This window comes from Euphorbia lathyris, chromosome 6, assembly GCF_963576675.1.
Source record: "Euphorbia lathyris chromosome 6, ddEupLath1.1, whole genome shotgun sequence".
NCBI classification, from domain to species: Eukaryota; Viridiplantae; Streptophyta; class Magnoliopsida; order Malpighiales; family Euphorbiaceae; genus Euphorbia; species Euphorbia lathyris.
Genome location: NC_088915.1, coordinates 9,291,697 through 9,307,143, shown reverse-complemented (window position 1 = coordinate 9,307,143; position 15,447 = coordinate 9,291,697). Strand labels below are relative to the sequence as shown.

The 15,447-nt window shown below is 31.6% G+C and overlaps 1 protein-coding gene and 3 non-coding genes across 4 annotated transcripts; all 4 read right to left on the bottom strand.

Annotated features, from left to right (window-relative positions):
• Window positions 1-6,214: 6,214 nt before the first annotated feature.
• Window positions 6,215-6,300, bottom strand: LOC136234531 (small nucleolar RNA snoR114). Its single transcript, XR_010691405.1, has one exon. It is a non-coding gene; the product is annotated as a small nucleolar RNA snoR114 (small nucleolar RNA).
• Window positions 6,301-6,309: 9 nt separating this feature from the next.
• On the bottom strand, window positions 6,310-6,380 carry TRNAG-GCC (transfer RNA glycine (anticodon GCC)). The gene has a single exon. It is a non-coding gene; the product is annotated as a tRNA-Gly (tRNA).
• Window positions 6,381-7,999: 1,619 nt separating this feature from the next.
• LOC136234181 (uncharacterized) lies at window positions 8,000-11,993 on the bottom strand. The gene is made up of 3 exons (XM_066023968.1): window positions 11,796-11,993; window positions 9,540-9,577; window positions 8,000-8,315 (listed from the first exon to the last, which is right to left on the bottom strand). Exons 1-3 carry the CDS (start codon window positions 11,866-11,868, stop codon window positions 8,202-8,204), a joined length of 225 nt encoding a protein of 74 aa, XP_065880040.1. The 5' UTR covers window positions 11,869-11,993; the 3' UTR covers window positions 8,000-8,201.
• Window positions 11,994-12,098: 105 nt separating this feature from the next.
• Window positions 12,099-12,170, bottom strand: TRNAE-UUC (transfer RNA glutamic acid (anticodon UUC)). The gene has a single exon. It is a non-coding gene; the product is annotated as a tRNA-Glu (tRNA).
• Window positions 12,171-15,447: the final 3,277 nt, after the last annotated feature.

Below are 15,447 nucleotides of genomic sequence, written 5' to 3'. Positions count from 1 at the left end.
TGTTAGCGGTTGTAGTTAGTTGTTTGTCGTTGCTATTAACGGTTTGTTATTAGCTGATTAACTATTAACGTTTGGTAAAATTTTGATGAGTTGTTGTTGTTAGTATGTAAATATCTAATAGTATAGACATATTTTAAATTAATGAATAAATAAATTATAAAAAAAAAAAAAAAGCAAATCCTAAATATAACTTATATGGTTTCGTCGATTTGTAAATTAGTGTCTATGGGTTTTTTTTTTTTTTTTGTAAAAAGAGGATTGAGGTCCTCTTTATTATAACAAAACTAAAGATTTTTAGATTGACACTCTCAATTTTGACTGTTGATGAACTTTTTAGTTTTGAGGTCATTTACGTATTTGAGAAAGCTCCAAAAATGATTTTTTTTAATAATATTTGATATTGATAAAGTTATCTTTCTTCCTTCGGCAATAATATTTTAGAAATAGAAATAATATTAATAATGAAATATTAATGTTAAACGATGTTGTATAAATCTAATCAAACATTATATTTTATGCGGTTTGAAATATTGTTGAAATGTTTGTTTTGAATATTTATATTATACTTGAAGTTTTAATTGTTTTTTTTTTATGGTTCGATTTCTCAGTTCGAGACTTGTTAGGCACCCTTTATTAGGTAGATCTTCTCCTAATTAAAGCTTTTTATATACGTTAGGACTCGAACTCAAGATTTAGCTTAAATGACTTGAGGCCCTTAACCACTCAAATCAACCTTAATTGGTAAGTTTTAAATTGTTTTAATAAAAAAAATAGAGAAAACCTTAGACGTACAAAACTGAAGTTTTAGGGGAATTTTTCCGGTATAGATTTAAAGCCCGTTTATTTCGGTTGTTCTTATTTGTTGTTGTCGATAGACACTAGATATTAGTTCTTGTTGTTGTTTTTGTGCAAAAAGCAGGTAAAAACAGTTCTGAAAAATAAAAACAAACAGACACTTAGATTGTTTTTAACGACAACTTTTATCATAGAGAAAACATAAATAGAGTTGTGTGAATTTGTAAAATGGTAAACTATTCTTAGAAATTGAGCCTTTTTGTTTAGTTTGAGAAATTTGTACAAAGGAGATGCTTAAGTTTGAGGAAATTTTGTTAAATTAAAGGGATAATAAGATACCAACATATGCCTATGGTTTTTGGAGAAGTATTAATTTAGTCTCTACGTACAAAATAGCATCAATATATGTCTAACGTTTAAAAAAGGGTACACATTTAGGCCTCGATAACGGAACGAGACACGTCATTGACATTACTCCGTTAAGTTCTGTCAATTGTACGTGGATGGAGAAATCAGAACTTAACGAAGTAATATCAATGACGTGTCCAATCCGTTGTCGATGCCTAAATTGGTACCATTTTTTAAACGTTAATCATATATTGGTGTTATTTTGTACGTGAAGCCTAAATTGATATTTTTCCAAAAATCATGAGCCTATTTTGATACCTTATTCCCTAAATTAAAATATTCAAAATCTATTAAAAGCTTTTTTTATGTAAATTATACATATGACTCTTGAATTGTATAACAATTAGGATTACAGAAGTATTAATTATCTAAAATGATAATGTCAGATAATATAAAATAGTCCATGTGGTATTATCATGGAAGATCACACGATCATACATAAGACTGAGTCACATGACACGATCTGGCCTAAAATCAAGCCGTTACAACATGTTATCCTTGATTCCGTTAATAGTGGAGCAGTTGTTTGAACCAAACTGATTTCCGATTAGTGCAAGCACAACCGTGTCTATCACTAGATGATGCGTGTCTCCACACGCTTTAGGTTTGGTATCACTCTCAGCTAGTAATAATTCATTATAAATAAAATGAGACAATTTCCAATGTACATATCTAGTTATTAGCTTACTTCTCATAACTTTTGTTTACTGTTGTGTTTATCTTTATCACATGCCTAAAAACTTACTTAGGCATCAAAGCAGGATCGCCGATTCTCGGCCTCTTCTTTCATCACTTTTTCTATCTTAGTGAAAGTTTGGGCTCTTACGGGGGGGCCACCGCCGTAATGAGGGTGTTTTTAACTCAAGAGTTAAAAACAACCCTTCCAATAGAATTAATTCTCAACCATTACCATATTGAGAATAATTCTCTTAAAATGTCATTTTTTAGGGTTTAACCCGCCTTTTAACACATTATTTCGTAAAATTTGTCTCCTAGCTTATTCAGAAAACATTGATATTTACCTTTTGATTTATTATTGGCAAAAAAAATATAATTAAGCCCCTGAAACTTTACTCATTTTAAGATCAAACCTCTAATCAATTATTTTTCCACATTGAGCCCTTGATCATTGATTCTGTTATGGATTTGACCGTTATTGAACTTTTTCGACGAGTTTGGGCGGCACACGTTGTTAAGGCGATTCGGCCTATTGCCATGTACAAATAAAAATAAGAGTTTATTGACTAGGATAGATTGAGAGTAAAAAGTAAAAAGAAATTACAAAAATCAATTTTAATTAGGTTCTTCCAAGCTCGGTCTTCTTCTCTCTCATTTTGTGATTTTCAATATTAAAATCGCCAAATCGGTCTTCTTCTTTTCCAAACTCGTGAAAAAGTTCAATAAGGGCCGAATCCATAACAAAATCAATGATCAAGAGTTTAATATGGAAAAACAATTGATTAGACACTTAATCCTTAAAACATGTAAAGTTCAGAGACTTATTTATGATTTTTACCTTTATTATTCGGTATGACCTATTAAAATTATTGAAATCTCAATTAGTCTTTTTTTTTTTTTTTTTTTTAATCTCAACTAGTAATTTAGTATTCACGTTAATTGATCGAGAATTCATTAATTTTTTTGAGCAGATAGAAAATGTTACCAAAATAATAGGCTATTAGCTTTTTTTTTTTTTTACCAATTAAATCAGTTAAAAATCAATGGATTATAATTTAGAAAAATTTAACAACATTATTTTTAATGGGATTAATACAGAATTTTCTCACTGGATTTGTCCAAAAAGCTTGATTGATCCTCTTAACTTTTAAAGTGTCTCGATAGCCTCATGAACTTGCATAAATGTCCAAATAGCCCCATCAACTTGCGTAAAATGTATACAATTGATCACTCGGTTGCAAAAAAAAAAAAAAAAGTAAGTTACTTGTGGAATTTGTGTTGAACTTGTCTTGAAAAAGTAAAATAACCAAGGCCGGGTATGCGATTCTAATTTAGAAAAGAGAAGAAAAGTTTTACAGTTCAACAAGTAAGAACTTCCTTTTTCATATATATTTTAATTTATTCTGTGAATTATATAATAACATTCTAATGCTTGTGCGACACATATTTCACATGCACATTACTTTTTTTACAACCAAGTGATTAATTGATTACATTTTACACAAGTTGAAAGAGCTATCTGGACATTTTATACAAGTTCAGATGGCTATCGGGACGCTTTCAAAATTAAGAGAGCTAATCGAGCTTTTTGAATAAGTTTAGGGGCAAATTATGTATTAAGCTTTTTTTATATTATCATAAATTATAGTCCACTCAACTTGCGTAAAATGTAACCAATTGATCACTCGATTGTAAAAAAAAAAGTAAGTTACATGTGGAATGTGTGTTGGCACTTATCTTGGAAAAGTAAAACGATCAAGGTCGGGTATGCGATTCTAGTATTAGAGAAGACAAGTTTTACAGTTCAACCAATTGATTTATGCAAGTTCAGAGGACTGTCATGACACTTTCAATTATATAATAATATTCTAACGCTCGTGCAACACATATTTCGCACGCAACTTACTTTTTTTTTTTTTTTTACAACCGATCGATTAATTGATTGCATTTTATGCAAGTTGAAAGGTGTTGGTCCCTTATAACGTGACAAGTTAGTTCCAAGGGGGGGGATATGAACTATTTAAAAATTTGTCCGTTGAGGCTGACTTCTTTTTCTATGAAAAGGTTTACACAACGTCACTAAGTAGATTCAAGACACAAGCTTAGTCAACTTGTGACTAAGTCTGCTTCTTTACTTGAGTCAGAAAATAGCACTTAGAGTCTATTTCTGAACTCAGCTTCTTAGCAAACTTAACTCAGCGTGAGTTCTTTACTTAGTCAGTTTTATAGCAAGCAGTATATATTAAAGGAGTTTAAGGGTTAGAAAGATATTACTCAGCAGACTTATCCTGGTTCGGCCTCTCCGCCTACGTCCAGTCCCCGGAACTCGTTCCGAGCTTTTTGAATTCTCTACTGAGCTCTTTAAAGGTAGAGCACGAAACCTTTTACAAATAGAAGTTGAGTATAACAAGAGTACCTTCCTCTATACCTCTACTCACTCCTATATCTACGCTGAGTACTATAACCGAGTACTCAGCCTCTCATTTCTATTCTTCTAGAAATAATAAAGTGCTTGTCCTAAACAACGATTGCTAAGACACTTTAGATGATTGGAAATCACTCTAGACTTTTACACAATAATATGGAAATTGGTGTAAGGTATTTGCTTTGCTCAGAATCTTCGAGTATGAATTTGATCAGCGTTTCGACAACTTGAAGTTCTGCATGGATTGAAGCAAATGGATGGCCTTTATATAGTGACACTTGAGGCACCTGGTCATTTCGAATTTCGAAATAACCGTTGGAGGGAAACGGTTTCCTGTCGTTGTCACTCTAGGCGTGCTCAGCGTCGTTGGCCAATAGGATTCTTGCATCTTATGTCTTCGTCAGTCTTCGGCATAATGTTTCGCCATTTAAGGAAAAGTCCACGAGACAGCTTTCTGCGCCTTCTGAACTTTTCCCAAAGTAGAAATACTTTGTCTAGAAGTTGAACATTGTCTGCCGCTGTCCAGACTGCTTTGTCGTCCAACTCAGCAGCTTCCTCTTGAAGCTTTTGCCACAAAGGCTTCTCTTGCTGAGTCGTCGTTTTAGTTGATACGGCTACGTTTTGAACTCTTGGGCCGAATGGTATTGATGTGTTGACTTGGGCTTGCTTCCACTTTATGGGCCTTTGGGCTTTTTAATCTCAATGTCTTATACACAATTTAAACTCAACATTGAACAAACACATTAGTGTAATAAATCAAAGCATTTAAATTTAATGTGTTAGAATATTTTTATCATCACTTAAATAATTTTGTCAAATCAAAATCATGTGAAAATGTGTTTCAACAAAAGGGTTATCTAAATATTTTATGCAAGTTCAGAGAGCTATCTGGACACTTTCAAAATTCAAGGGGTAAACAAACTTTTTTTTTTTATATAATTTCAGCAAATTATGTATTAAGATTTTTTACATTAAATTATATGATGACATTATGAAAACGAGTGAAACTAAAAAAAAAAAATTGTTGTGAAAGAAATTAAAAAAAAAAACTCAAAAATTGAGAAAAAAGAGAGTAATTTAAAAAATTGTGCAAAATAAATTACAGTCCACTCAACAATGTCTTATACACAATTTAAACTCAACATTGAACAAACACATTAGTGTAATAGATCAAAGCATTTAAATTTAATGTGTTAGAATATTTTTATCATCACTTAAATAATTTTGTCAAATCAAAATCATGTGAAAATGTGTTTCAACAAAAGGGTTATCTAAATATTTTATGCAAGTTCAGAGAGCTATCTGGACACTTTCAAAGTTCAAGGGGTAAACAAACTTTTTTTTTTATATAATTTCAGCAAATTATGTATTAAGATTTTTTACATTAAATTATATGATGACATTATGAAAACGAGTGAAACTAAAAAAAAAATTGTTGTGAAAGAAATTAAAAAAAAAACTCAAAAATTGAGAAAAAAGAGAGTAATTTAAAAAATTGTGCAAAATAAATTACAGTCCACTCAACTTGCGTAAAATGTAACCAATTGATTACTCAGTTACAAAAAAAAAAGTAAGTTACATGTGGAATGTGTGTTGCACGTGTCTTGGAAAAGTCAAACGATTAAGGTCGGGTATACAATTCTAATATTAGAGAAGATAAGTTTTATAATTTAATCAAGTGATTTATGCAAATTTAAATGACTATCAGGACACTTTCAATTATATAATAACATTCCAATGCTTGTGCAACAATATTTCGCACTTAGTTTACTTTTTTTTGCAACTAAAAAAAATTGTGTGCAACAATATTTCACACGTATCTTACCTTTTTTTTTTCAACTAAAAAATATGTGTGAAAGAAATTAAAAAAAATAATAAAAAAAGAGTAAATAAAAAAAAAAGAAATGAGAGCTCAGATACACTTTATTTATTCTCATCCTAAATCAGGTGAAAGTGATGGCCCCTCATCACAACAGTGAAATTCATCATTGCTCTACGAGAAATGCACCAGCCGGGAATCGAACCCGGGTCTGTACCGTGGCAGGGTACTATTCTACCACTAGACCACTGGTGCCTCATGCTGTTCAACGCATAACAATCTGCATAACAATGTGGACATACTTTTAGATGATTTCAATAAATCGACTTAAATTTCTGGTAACTCTCTTTGTTTTCATTGTTGTCATACTTGTGGGGTTTTGTAATACTTTTGCATTTTGTCATGTTCCTTATGAGTTCTCACACCATGGTTTATATGGCTATTCATGAATTTAAGTACGAGATTAATAGGATACATGGGATGGTAAAAAAAAAACTTGCATTATAAGTAGACTACTCACGGACCCGAGTACCCGACAAACTCAGCCCCGTGTGAAATGGGTTGGATCTCGACAAAAAAAATAACTTTTGTCCTAGTAGCAGTGACCCATACATTTCTACAGCGAGTACAATGAAAGACATTTTTTTAAAATGTGGGACACGAATACTAGGGGTGAGCATCGGTTCGGTTCGGTTACTAACCGAACCGAACTGTCGGTTAACCGAACCAAAAGTTGCTCTATTTTCATAACCGAACCGAACCGAATAAGTTTGGTAACCGAATTTGATTTAACCGAAAATTTTCGGTTCGGTTCGATTACCGACCGAATAACCGAAAACTCAAAATATTTAATTTTTTGTACATTTTTATTTAATTAGTTTTCAAATAATATCCTTGTACAAAAGTTACAATTGAATAAATTAAAGGCTACTAAACCAAAATATATATATACAAAGATAAAAGTGTATTTTTTAGGGTTGGACTTTTTATTTATATATATATATAAAGATAAAATTATATTTTTTATACGTATATATGAAGTTCGGTTCGGTTATCGGTTACACCGATATTTTTTTTCAATAACCGAACCGATAACCGATTACCAAATTAGGCTAAAATTAAAACCGAACCGAACCAGAATGTTAAAATAACCGAACCAAACTAAGATTTCGATTCGGTTATCGGTTTGGTAATCGGTTACCGGTTATTTTGCTCACCCCTAACGAATACAACATAAACATTTATTTTACAGTGTAGAAATATATGACACTCCTATGTTAACCTTCTAGAAGTGTTGGTGCTTTCTAGCTTTAGACCCGGACGAGGCTCGATAAAGCTTCACTATATCTAAGGCAGACTAGGGTTTTCAAAAATAGCACGGTTCAGTCTAATCCTATTAATATTAATTATTGAATTTATATATTTATATTAAATATCTATTTTTAATTATAAATTTTAATTTTTAGGGATATGATACAAAAAATACCTTTAACATTGACAGTCAGGAGTATCCCTAACGTCCAAAATGGTACACTTTTACCCGTAACATTAGCATCCAAGAGTATTTTGACTACTAATGTTGAGCCAATGTTAATTTAAGATTATATAGTATAATTATAGAACTTTAATTATATTTTATTTTAATAAAAATCGTTGACACATTACAGTGACATGTCATTTCGATCAGCAGTGAAAGTTGACTCATGTTAATTTTTCGGTATCTTTATGCTCTTGAAGTCACCGGATTGACTTTATTGAGACAAAATTCAAAATGGAATGATTTTATTAAGACAAATTGAAGTTGAGTGACCATTTTAAAACAACCATGAAAATTTAGTATAATGACCAATAGTGCAGTTAAGCCGAGAAGAAAATGAATTGAAAATCATCTCACTAAATCATAAAGTTGCAGAAAAACCAAACATAAAAGCAAAATTTAACAAAGGGTAAAAAGCTAATTATCATTCAGATGTTTTTGAGGTGACAAACATATGAAAGTTTTTCTTTCTGAAGAAACTAGCAAATCCAAACCTGTACTTGTCAAACTAAATTGGAAAATGCACGAAATGTTACTGCTCAATATGACTTTCCACAATGTATCAAGCTCCCAGCACCCAAGAAAAGACCAAATATTGCAGCACTGCCTAGTGTTGTTTGTCCAATATACCTTATCTTCATAAGTCCTGGCACCTGTATTTTGTGAAACAATTATTAAAGTAACCTCAAAAGAATAACCCCGACCGAAACCAAAAATGGATAGGGGAAACCTATCATGTCGGTCAAGAGCAATTTTACCCCTAACTTCATAAACAGTACAATTAAGGGTCTAATGTTAGCAAGTTGGACAGATTTTAGAAATCATTAAAAGAATCCAAATATTGTGTTCATGTGTTCTGCAGCAGTTACAAATCAATTGGTTAGAAAGCAAAGGCTATTTTTTACAATTTCAAATTCGATTTGAGGCTTGAATGCCTTTAAGTTCAACAGGATATTCGGGTTGTTTTTTAACTTTTTTGTCTAACACGCTGCAAAACACGCGATAAGAATCTGATAAGATGAGACCCACACAATGTCACGTGTACACAATGCGTCTTTGATCTGTTAATGATGAGTAATAATATGTTTTGCAATTTCATATTACTCATTTTTAACTTTTTTGTCTAACACCGTGCAAAACACGTGATAAGAATCCAGATAAGATGAGACCCACATAATGTCACATGTGTACACGTGTCTTTTGATATGTTAATGATGAGTAATAATATGTTTTACAATTTCAGATTAGATTTGAGGCTGGAATGCCTTTAAGTTCAACAGGATTTTTTTTTTTTTTTACTTTCTTTCACATATGTAAACCAAATAACGAGACACCAAGCAATAATGAAGAAGAAACGGAAGGAGAAATAGCTAAAACAAGTAGCAGCAGCTAATATGTTCGACAAAAGATTATTGGCAGAGTATTTATGGTTAACTAACTAGGAAATCAATTAAATGTAAACAGACCACATGGCATCAAATGAAGGCCCAGAAAATGGCATGACAATCTGCTATATATATATAGACGCAAACACATACTATGAATAGGACTTTACTATGAATAGGTTAGGGAGGTACAAGAACCCATGACTACGTTAGATTTTTTATTAATTGTTTTTTTCCTACAGCATATCCAACATTTAAGAGCTTAGAAATGGCCAAAACCTTTACCCCATTTTGTTTGTCTGTCTTTTTATTGTTTTTAATTGTGCACTTGTAAACTGACATCTCTACCATTTCCATGGCTGAATTGATAAAACAGTTAACTTTGAGCAAGAAGAAGAGATAACTCATTGAATAAGTATTTAAAGCTCTATCTTTCATCCAACAAAAAGCTGCAGGAAACTTGAATTTTTAGCATTAGGTTAGCTATCATACCTTATACCTGATGGCTTCATATGTCCCATACACGGCACCTGTGAAGAAATACATAATAGTTAGTAACATTTCAGCAGTTGACAAGAGTACAACACACATACAGAGTGATATAGAAGCAGAATAACATCAACCTATCACAGGCTGGCTAGATAAAATATGGAAATTTCTATATTTCTTCTAATGAAGTGAATGTTATTATACTACTCATCAAGTCTTACAATTATGCAAACATGCTAAATTGTAGTGCTAAGAGTTGCCAATTCACACATATGCCACAAAATGCATATGCTCTCACATACAAATAGAAACACCAATATATGAACTTAATCCAATTTACGGACAATCACAGGCCTGGTGATTGAAAGATTCCTGAATTGTATGAAATCTTTTTCAATTGTATATTTCACTTTGGTTCTTACATCACCAATCATGTACCAATTATATCCAAAAATTCTGGAGCAGTTTCTCAAGGTAACTTGCCATTGGAATGAACTTCTAACATACACAAATTTTATCAATAATATGATGATGTGAGAGCCAGCTACGAGTTCATAGCTGTAACAGGGCATCGCTTTGCATAAGTTTCCCTTTCCCCTTAAAGAATTGCTTAAACAACACTATTCAGTGGCTTTCGAACTTCTAATCAGATCCGTATTAACCTATTAACAATATATTGAAATGTGTAATTTCAGTTTTATGACGTATCTTATACCCCTCTGATAAAACTGATTTACAAGCATATGAACATTTGAGAATCAAATAATAGTATTGGGTACAATTTAAACAGCTCATAGGGTTTCTTCAAACATTAGCCTGCAATAGTACTATCAAGCGAAGCAAATAATAAATCACACCTTGAAGAGGAAATTCCAGCATTTATGCATTCTAATATGATCAAAATTCATGTAGTTTCCAAAAGGTAGGAAAAATGGATTCCCACAATAAAGTATCATAAGGGCCACTGACAGTTTTTCTTATGTCCGAACGCTTAAACCTATTCCATTTTTCTTTTCTATGGGTAGTGGTAAGGACTTCTAGAGGGAGCAAATATATTCCAAAACAACTTGGGTATAAAATTCTGCTGTTAAAAGTTTAGAAATTAACAAATAAAGATTTTTTACGTTATTGCATTTTGCATATCTTACCCCATATCCTATATCCTGTCTCTCACACTTGCAGAAAGCACCACTCTACTCTACATTTTCAGAAAGAAGAGCTAATCCATAATTGGAGGAGAAGTCGCTTCAAAGCTAAAAATCTCTGAAAGTGCTCTACTTACTAGGGAAACAATAAGGTGCATTATTGACTCTTGGAAGTGCATTATACTATGAACTGAACAAATTTACAACAACTTGAGAATTGACATAACATAACGAATGTACCTAGTACCTACAGTCTGGTAATGAAACATTCCAAATATGATCAATACATAACTACTATGGGCTTCAAAGGCCTTATTTTACTCAGAAGTTCATTATCTATCTTCAAACAACAGTATTTTGAAAGTAGATTAACGATATGCTTTTCCTTCTCAGCTTCGCCAGAATTACATCTTTCCCTAAGGATATAAGATTGGGTTTGTTTAAAATAGTGCCCAAGGGTATCTAGGTACAGCTTATTGTGTTTCAGTTCATCGTGCAATTATTTCTTCTGCCACTAACTTCTTACATAGGCAGATAGCTCTCAGGTTTTATTCATGGATAAGAGTCTCAAGCTTCCTTTTACCTTATCAACTTCAAGTCAATTCAATCCACTGCTGTTGATCTCATCCTTATGAACAATTTTCACGACTTTTTACCTAAAAAGGCTATGTCATAACTTTCATCCAATAAAACAACAAAGTCGTACATTATAAGAACTGAAGCCTTCTCTATCTCAATTCTTTGTCTTAATTCATCCACTTATCTATCAATTCTCCAGTAGTAGTATAAAACAACAAGCTGCTGCATTCCAATGGTATTTAAAATTTGATACATGTTCTAACCTGCGATATAGCGACATACTAACAATCAAGGATCAAGTTCCCACGAACATAAACTAATTTTGCGCCGCGAATCTATCATCTACCATAATACAACCTCGACTTCTACAATAAGCTAATTCATCAAAGCAAGGGCACTACCAGCAAAGCAATCTATCATACTATAACAAAATCCCGAGTAGTAAGTAACACATACTTAGCAAAACCAGAATCGATTGAAGAAAATTCTGCAAAACAGCAATTTCATGAGATGGTTTAGGGTTTAAGAAAGTTACCAACAGCGCCGCCGACTGCACCACCAACTGCGACACCGGCGGTTACACGAGCAAGGCAACTATCCCTCGCCATTCCGATTATTAATAATATAAATAAATTGAAATTTTGTGTATTTTGATTTCGCAGAAGTTTGAAAGAACTGCAGATTGTGTCAACAGTGGTTTGGGGCTTTATAAAGGGTTTATATTCCTTATTTATTCTATACAGTTTAAAGCACAGTAATATTATTTTCTACCAAAATTAGTTCAACGGTGGCGGTAGATAATATTGGTAGTTAATTTTGGGAAAAAAAATTAAAAAAGTTCCGATGCCGGGAATCGAACCCGGGTCTCCTGGGTGAAAGCCAGATATCCTAACCGCTGGACGACATCGGAATGCTTGTGATGTTTGTGTTAATAATATATATAATTTAATAACCTTTTATACTCGAATGATTGAATCCATAAATAGCTCTTCTATGATAATAGATTAGTGAAATCATTGAGTAAAGTATTAATTTAAGGCATTGACGGGATGAAATGTTTGAAGGGGTAAAGAAGGGAAAGGTTTCGAGGTCAATATTTTTGACTTTCATAAACTTTTGGCTTCCTAATTTCCAAAGGGTAAATTACACTCATGGCCACTGAACTTTACCCATTTTTACATTATGGCAATTGAACTTCATTTCTTCTCGGTATGGCCACTGAACTTTACATTTTTTAACATCAGTGGCCACTCAACGCCTTAAAACGACCGTTGACGACTTAAAATAAATAAAAAACCAAAGCGTTAATAATATTCTAAGGAACTTTAATTCTTGAAATTTTTTGTTTTGAGGTCATTTAAGTTTTGTTTGATTATGAGAGAGAAAGTGATTTTTTAGAGAGAGAAAGCTCCAAAAAATGTGATTTTCGAAAATAAAAAATGTGGTTCATGGTAAATGTCGTTCTGAACAACTTTAATTCTTGAATATTTTCATTTTGAGGTGGTTAACGATCATTTTGAGAAGTTAGTTAAAATTGAATGGCCACCGATGTTAAAAAGTGTAAAGTTCAGTGATCATACTAGGAAGAAATGAAGTTCAGTGGTCATAATGTGAAAATTGGTAAAGTTTAGTGGCCATGGGTGTAATTTACCCAATTTCCAAATCCAAATTATTCGTTTAATCAAAGCATAAGAGATGAATATGACAGGAATGTTCACATGCACCTTAATGAGCAAGTGAATTTGCTCATTCACCGTTAGATATAGACTTATTAAATCTAAGTCTCATAATACTTTGAATCTCCACCTTAGGATTCTAATAAGCCTAGATCTAACGGTGAATGAGAAAATTCCACATGCTCATTAAAGTGCATGTGATTAAGACTGTAAATATAAATGCAGGGAAGACTCAAGGATGAGTTGATTTAGGCACCCGTTTAGGGCTTTCCATTTAAGAGGTCTCGGCTTCTCCTAGAGCATATCATTTAAAGGGCAGCATATACAAAAAAAAAAAATATTAATAAAATTGAATACTTATTTTAATTATAATACAATAATTACTGAAATCTTAATTGTTTTTACTATATCCAAAATTAATGATTATTAATATCTAAAATTAAAATTAATAGTAATCATATGTAGAAAATAAGAATACATCTTCATAAAATGGAATGGAAAGTCCATGATAATAATACACATTGTCATATTTTTCAATCATCGTCTCTTAACAACAATAACTACTTGCCTTTCAACTAAAAATAGGGATACATTCAGGGCCGGTCCTGATAATTCATGGACCCTAGACGGAATAATAAATAATAGCCTCTTTAATAAAAATATTTTACGTAAAAAATATTTAAAATATATTTGAGTACATGATTAGACATGTCCATGGCCGGACTCGGGTCGGGCCCAGAAGGTTTTTGTCTAAAAATATTCATAGGCAGGTCGGGCTGGGTCTGTGCTATTTTTGTAAATCCCATGCTCGTCCAAAAAAAAAGGCGGGCTTTAGCGGGCCTAGACCTAAAGAGAAATTTTCATGTCCAAGTCCGGTCCAAGAAGCACGAGCCTGTGCGGGTACCCGGACTCGTGAACAGGTCTATACATGATAGAACAAAAAAGTATTTCATTAATTCCTTATTTATCTACATATTAAATCTATTTAGTAAAAAATTAAATCAATTGCCACGTGTACACAGGTCAAAATTGTGTCATTTGGTAAAATAAAAAAAATTAACAAATCAATTAATTTTTCATTCAAGTTAAATAACAATTATGGAAATACTTTAAAGGAAAATGCTATAAAATTGTATGACAAAATTTTTAAATATGAGTTTAATTCTTAAATTAACCACCAATCTAAATTCAAAATATCAATTGGACTTCTTTTAAGTTTAAAATATTAATTATTTGACCCAACTAAATAATTTTTAGGACTTTTTAAAGGGGGTCGAACCTAGGCCCCTTTTAATAGGGTTTGTGATCTTAACCACAAGGATACTTATTAGTTTTAGTATAAATTTTTACATTATATATATATAATTAAAAAAAATGGGCTCCTTTACAGTCATGGATCCTAGGCCAGTGCATTCATGGCCTAGGTCCAAGGCCGACCTTGGATACATTACAAAACTAGTCATATGGTTATTGAAGGAGAGCGGATTTATCTTATACATGCAAAATAATATAATTTTAAGTGTATCATTTACCAGACGGTGCAATTTGAAATGTCATTAACGACAAATAACCACATTAATTAAAGATGAGTCCCTTTTTTTCATTAATTAACGGAAGATGTGTATTTCAAACTTTATTGCATGGTCGGAACCCTAGAAGTTGGAAGGTAGTTGGAACATGAAATTGCACAAGAAAAAAAAGAAAAAAAATGCATCTTTCATTAAAAATGCTTGAAACTGTCTTGTAAAGGTTAGACTTAAGATTATACTATTTTGTACATGGACACTAAATTTGTACACTTCAATAGACATAAAACTAAATTTATACCTTTGCTATAATAATATAAGGGTAAATTTCAAATAAAACCCTTGTGGTTTCACTAATTTTCAGAGAAATGATTATGGTTTACTTTTTGTCAAAACAAGGATTGAGGTTTCGCACTTTTAATAATGCTATTAAAACTATCTTTAACGGTCTGAAAATGAAAATTTTCAAGAATTAAAGTTGTTCAATGTCATATTTGCTATGGAACTACATTTTCGGTTTTAAAAAATCATATTTTTGGAACTTTCTCTCTCTAAACATTAATTTTCTCTCTCTTTATCAAACATCATCTAAATAATCTCAAAATAAAAAAGTTGAAGAATTAAAGTTGCTTAAAATATTAGTAGTTCTTAAAATATGTCATTTTTGAAGTCGTCAATGGTGATTTTAATAGTATCAATCGAAAAAATCCTTATTTTGCTAAAGTTGAAAACTTCAGTCTTTATTTTGATAAAAATAAAGCACAGTCCTTTATCTGAAAATTAGTGAAAACACATGAGTTTTATTTGAAATTTATCCATAATATAATTATTAATTGTTTTGTTCCCAATAAAATTTCTCAAAAATTTCATCTTTATTTGAGTGAAGAATTAATTAAGTTATATTTATTAAATTTAAATTTATAAAAAAATTGGAGCATAAATATATACATATGACCTTTTTTTTTTTTTTTTTGGCTTAAAACAC

What these genes read in the sequence shown, in the direction of transcription:
- LOC136234181 (XM_066023968.1), bottom strand. Translation starts at nt 11,868, where the DNA reads ATGGCGAGGGATAGTTGCCTTGCTCGTGTAACCGCCGGTGTCGCAGTT. An exon ending in TGCAGTCGGCGGCGCTGTTG is followed by an intron (nt 9,578 to 11,795) that starts GTAACTTTCTTA and finishes ATTTCTTCACAG; the next exon opens with GTGCCGTGTATGGGACATAT. An exon ending in ATGAAGCCATCAGGTATAAG is followed by an intron (nt 8,316 to 9,539) that starts GTATGATAGCTA and finishes CACAAAATACAG; the next exon opens with GTGCCAGGACTTATGAAGAT.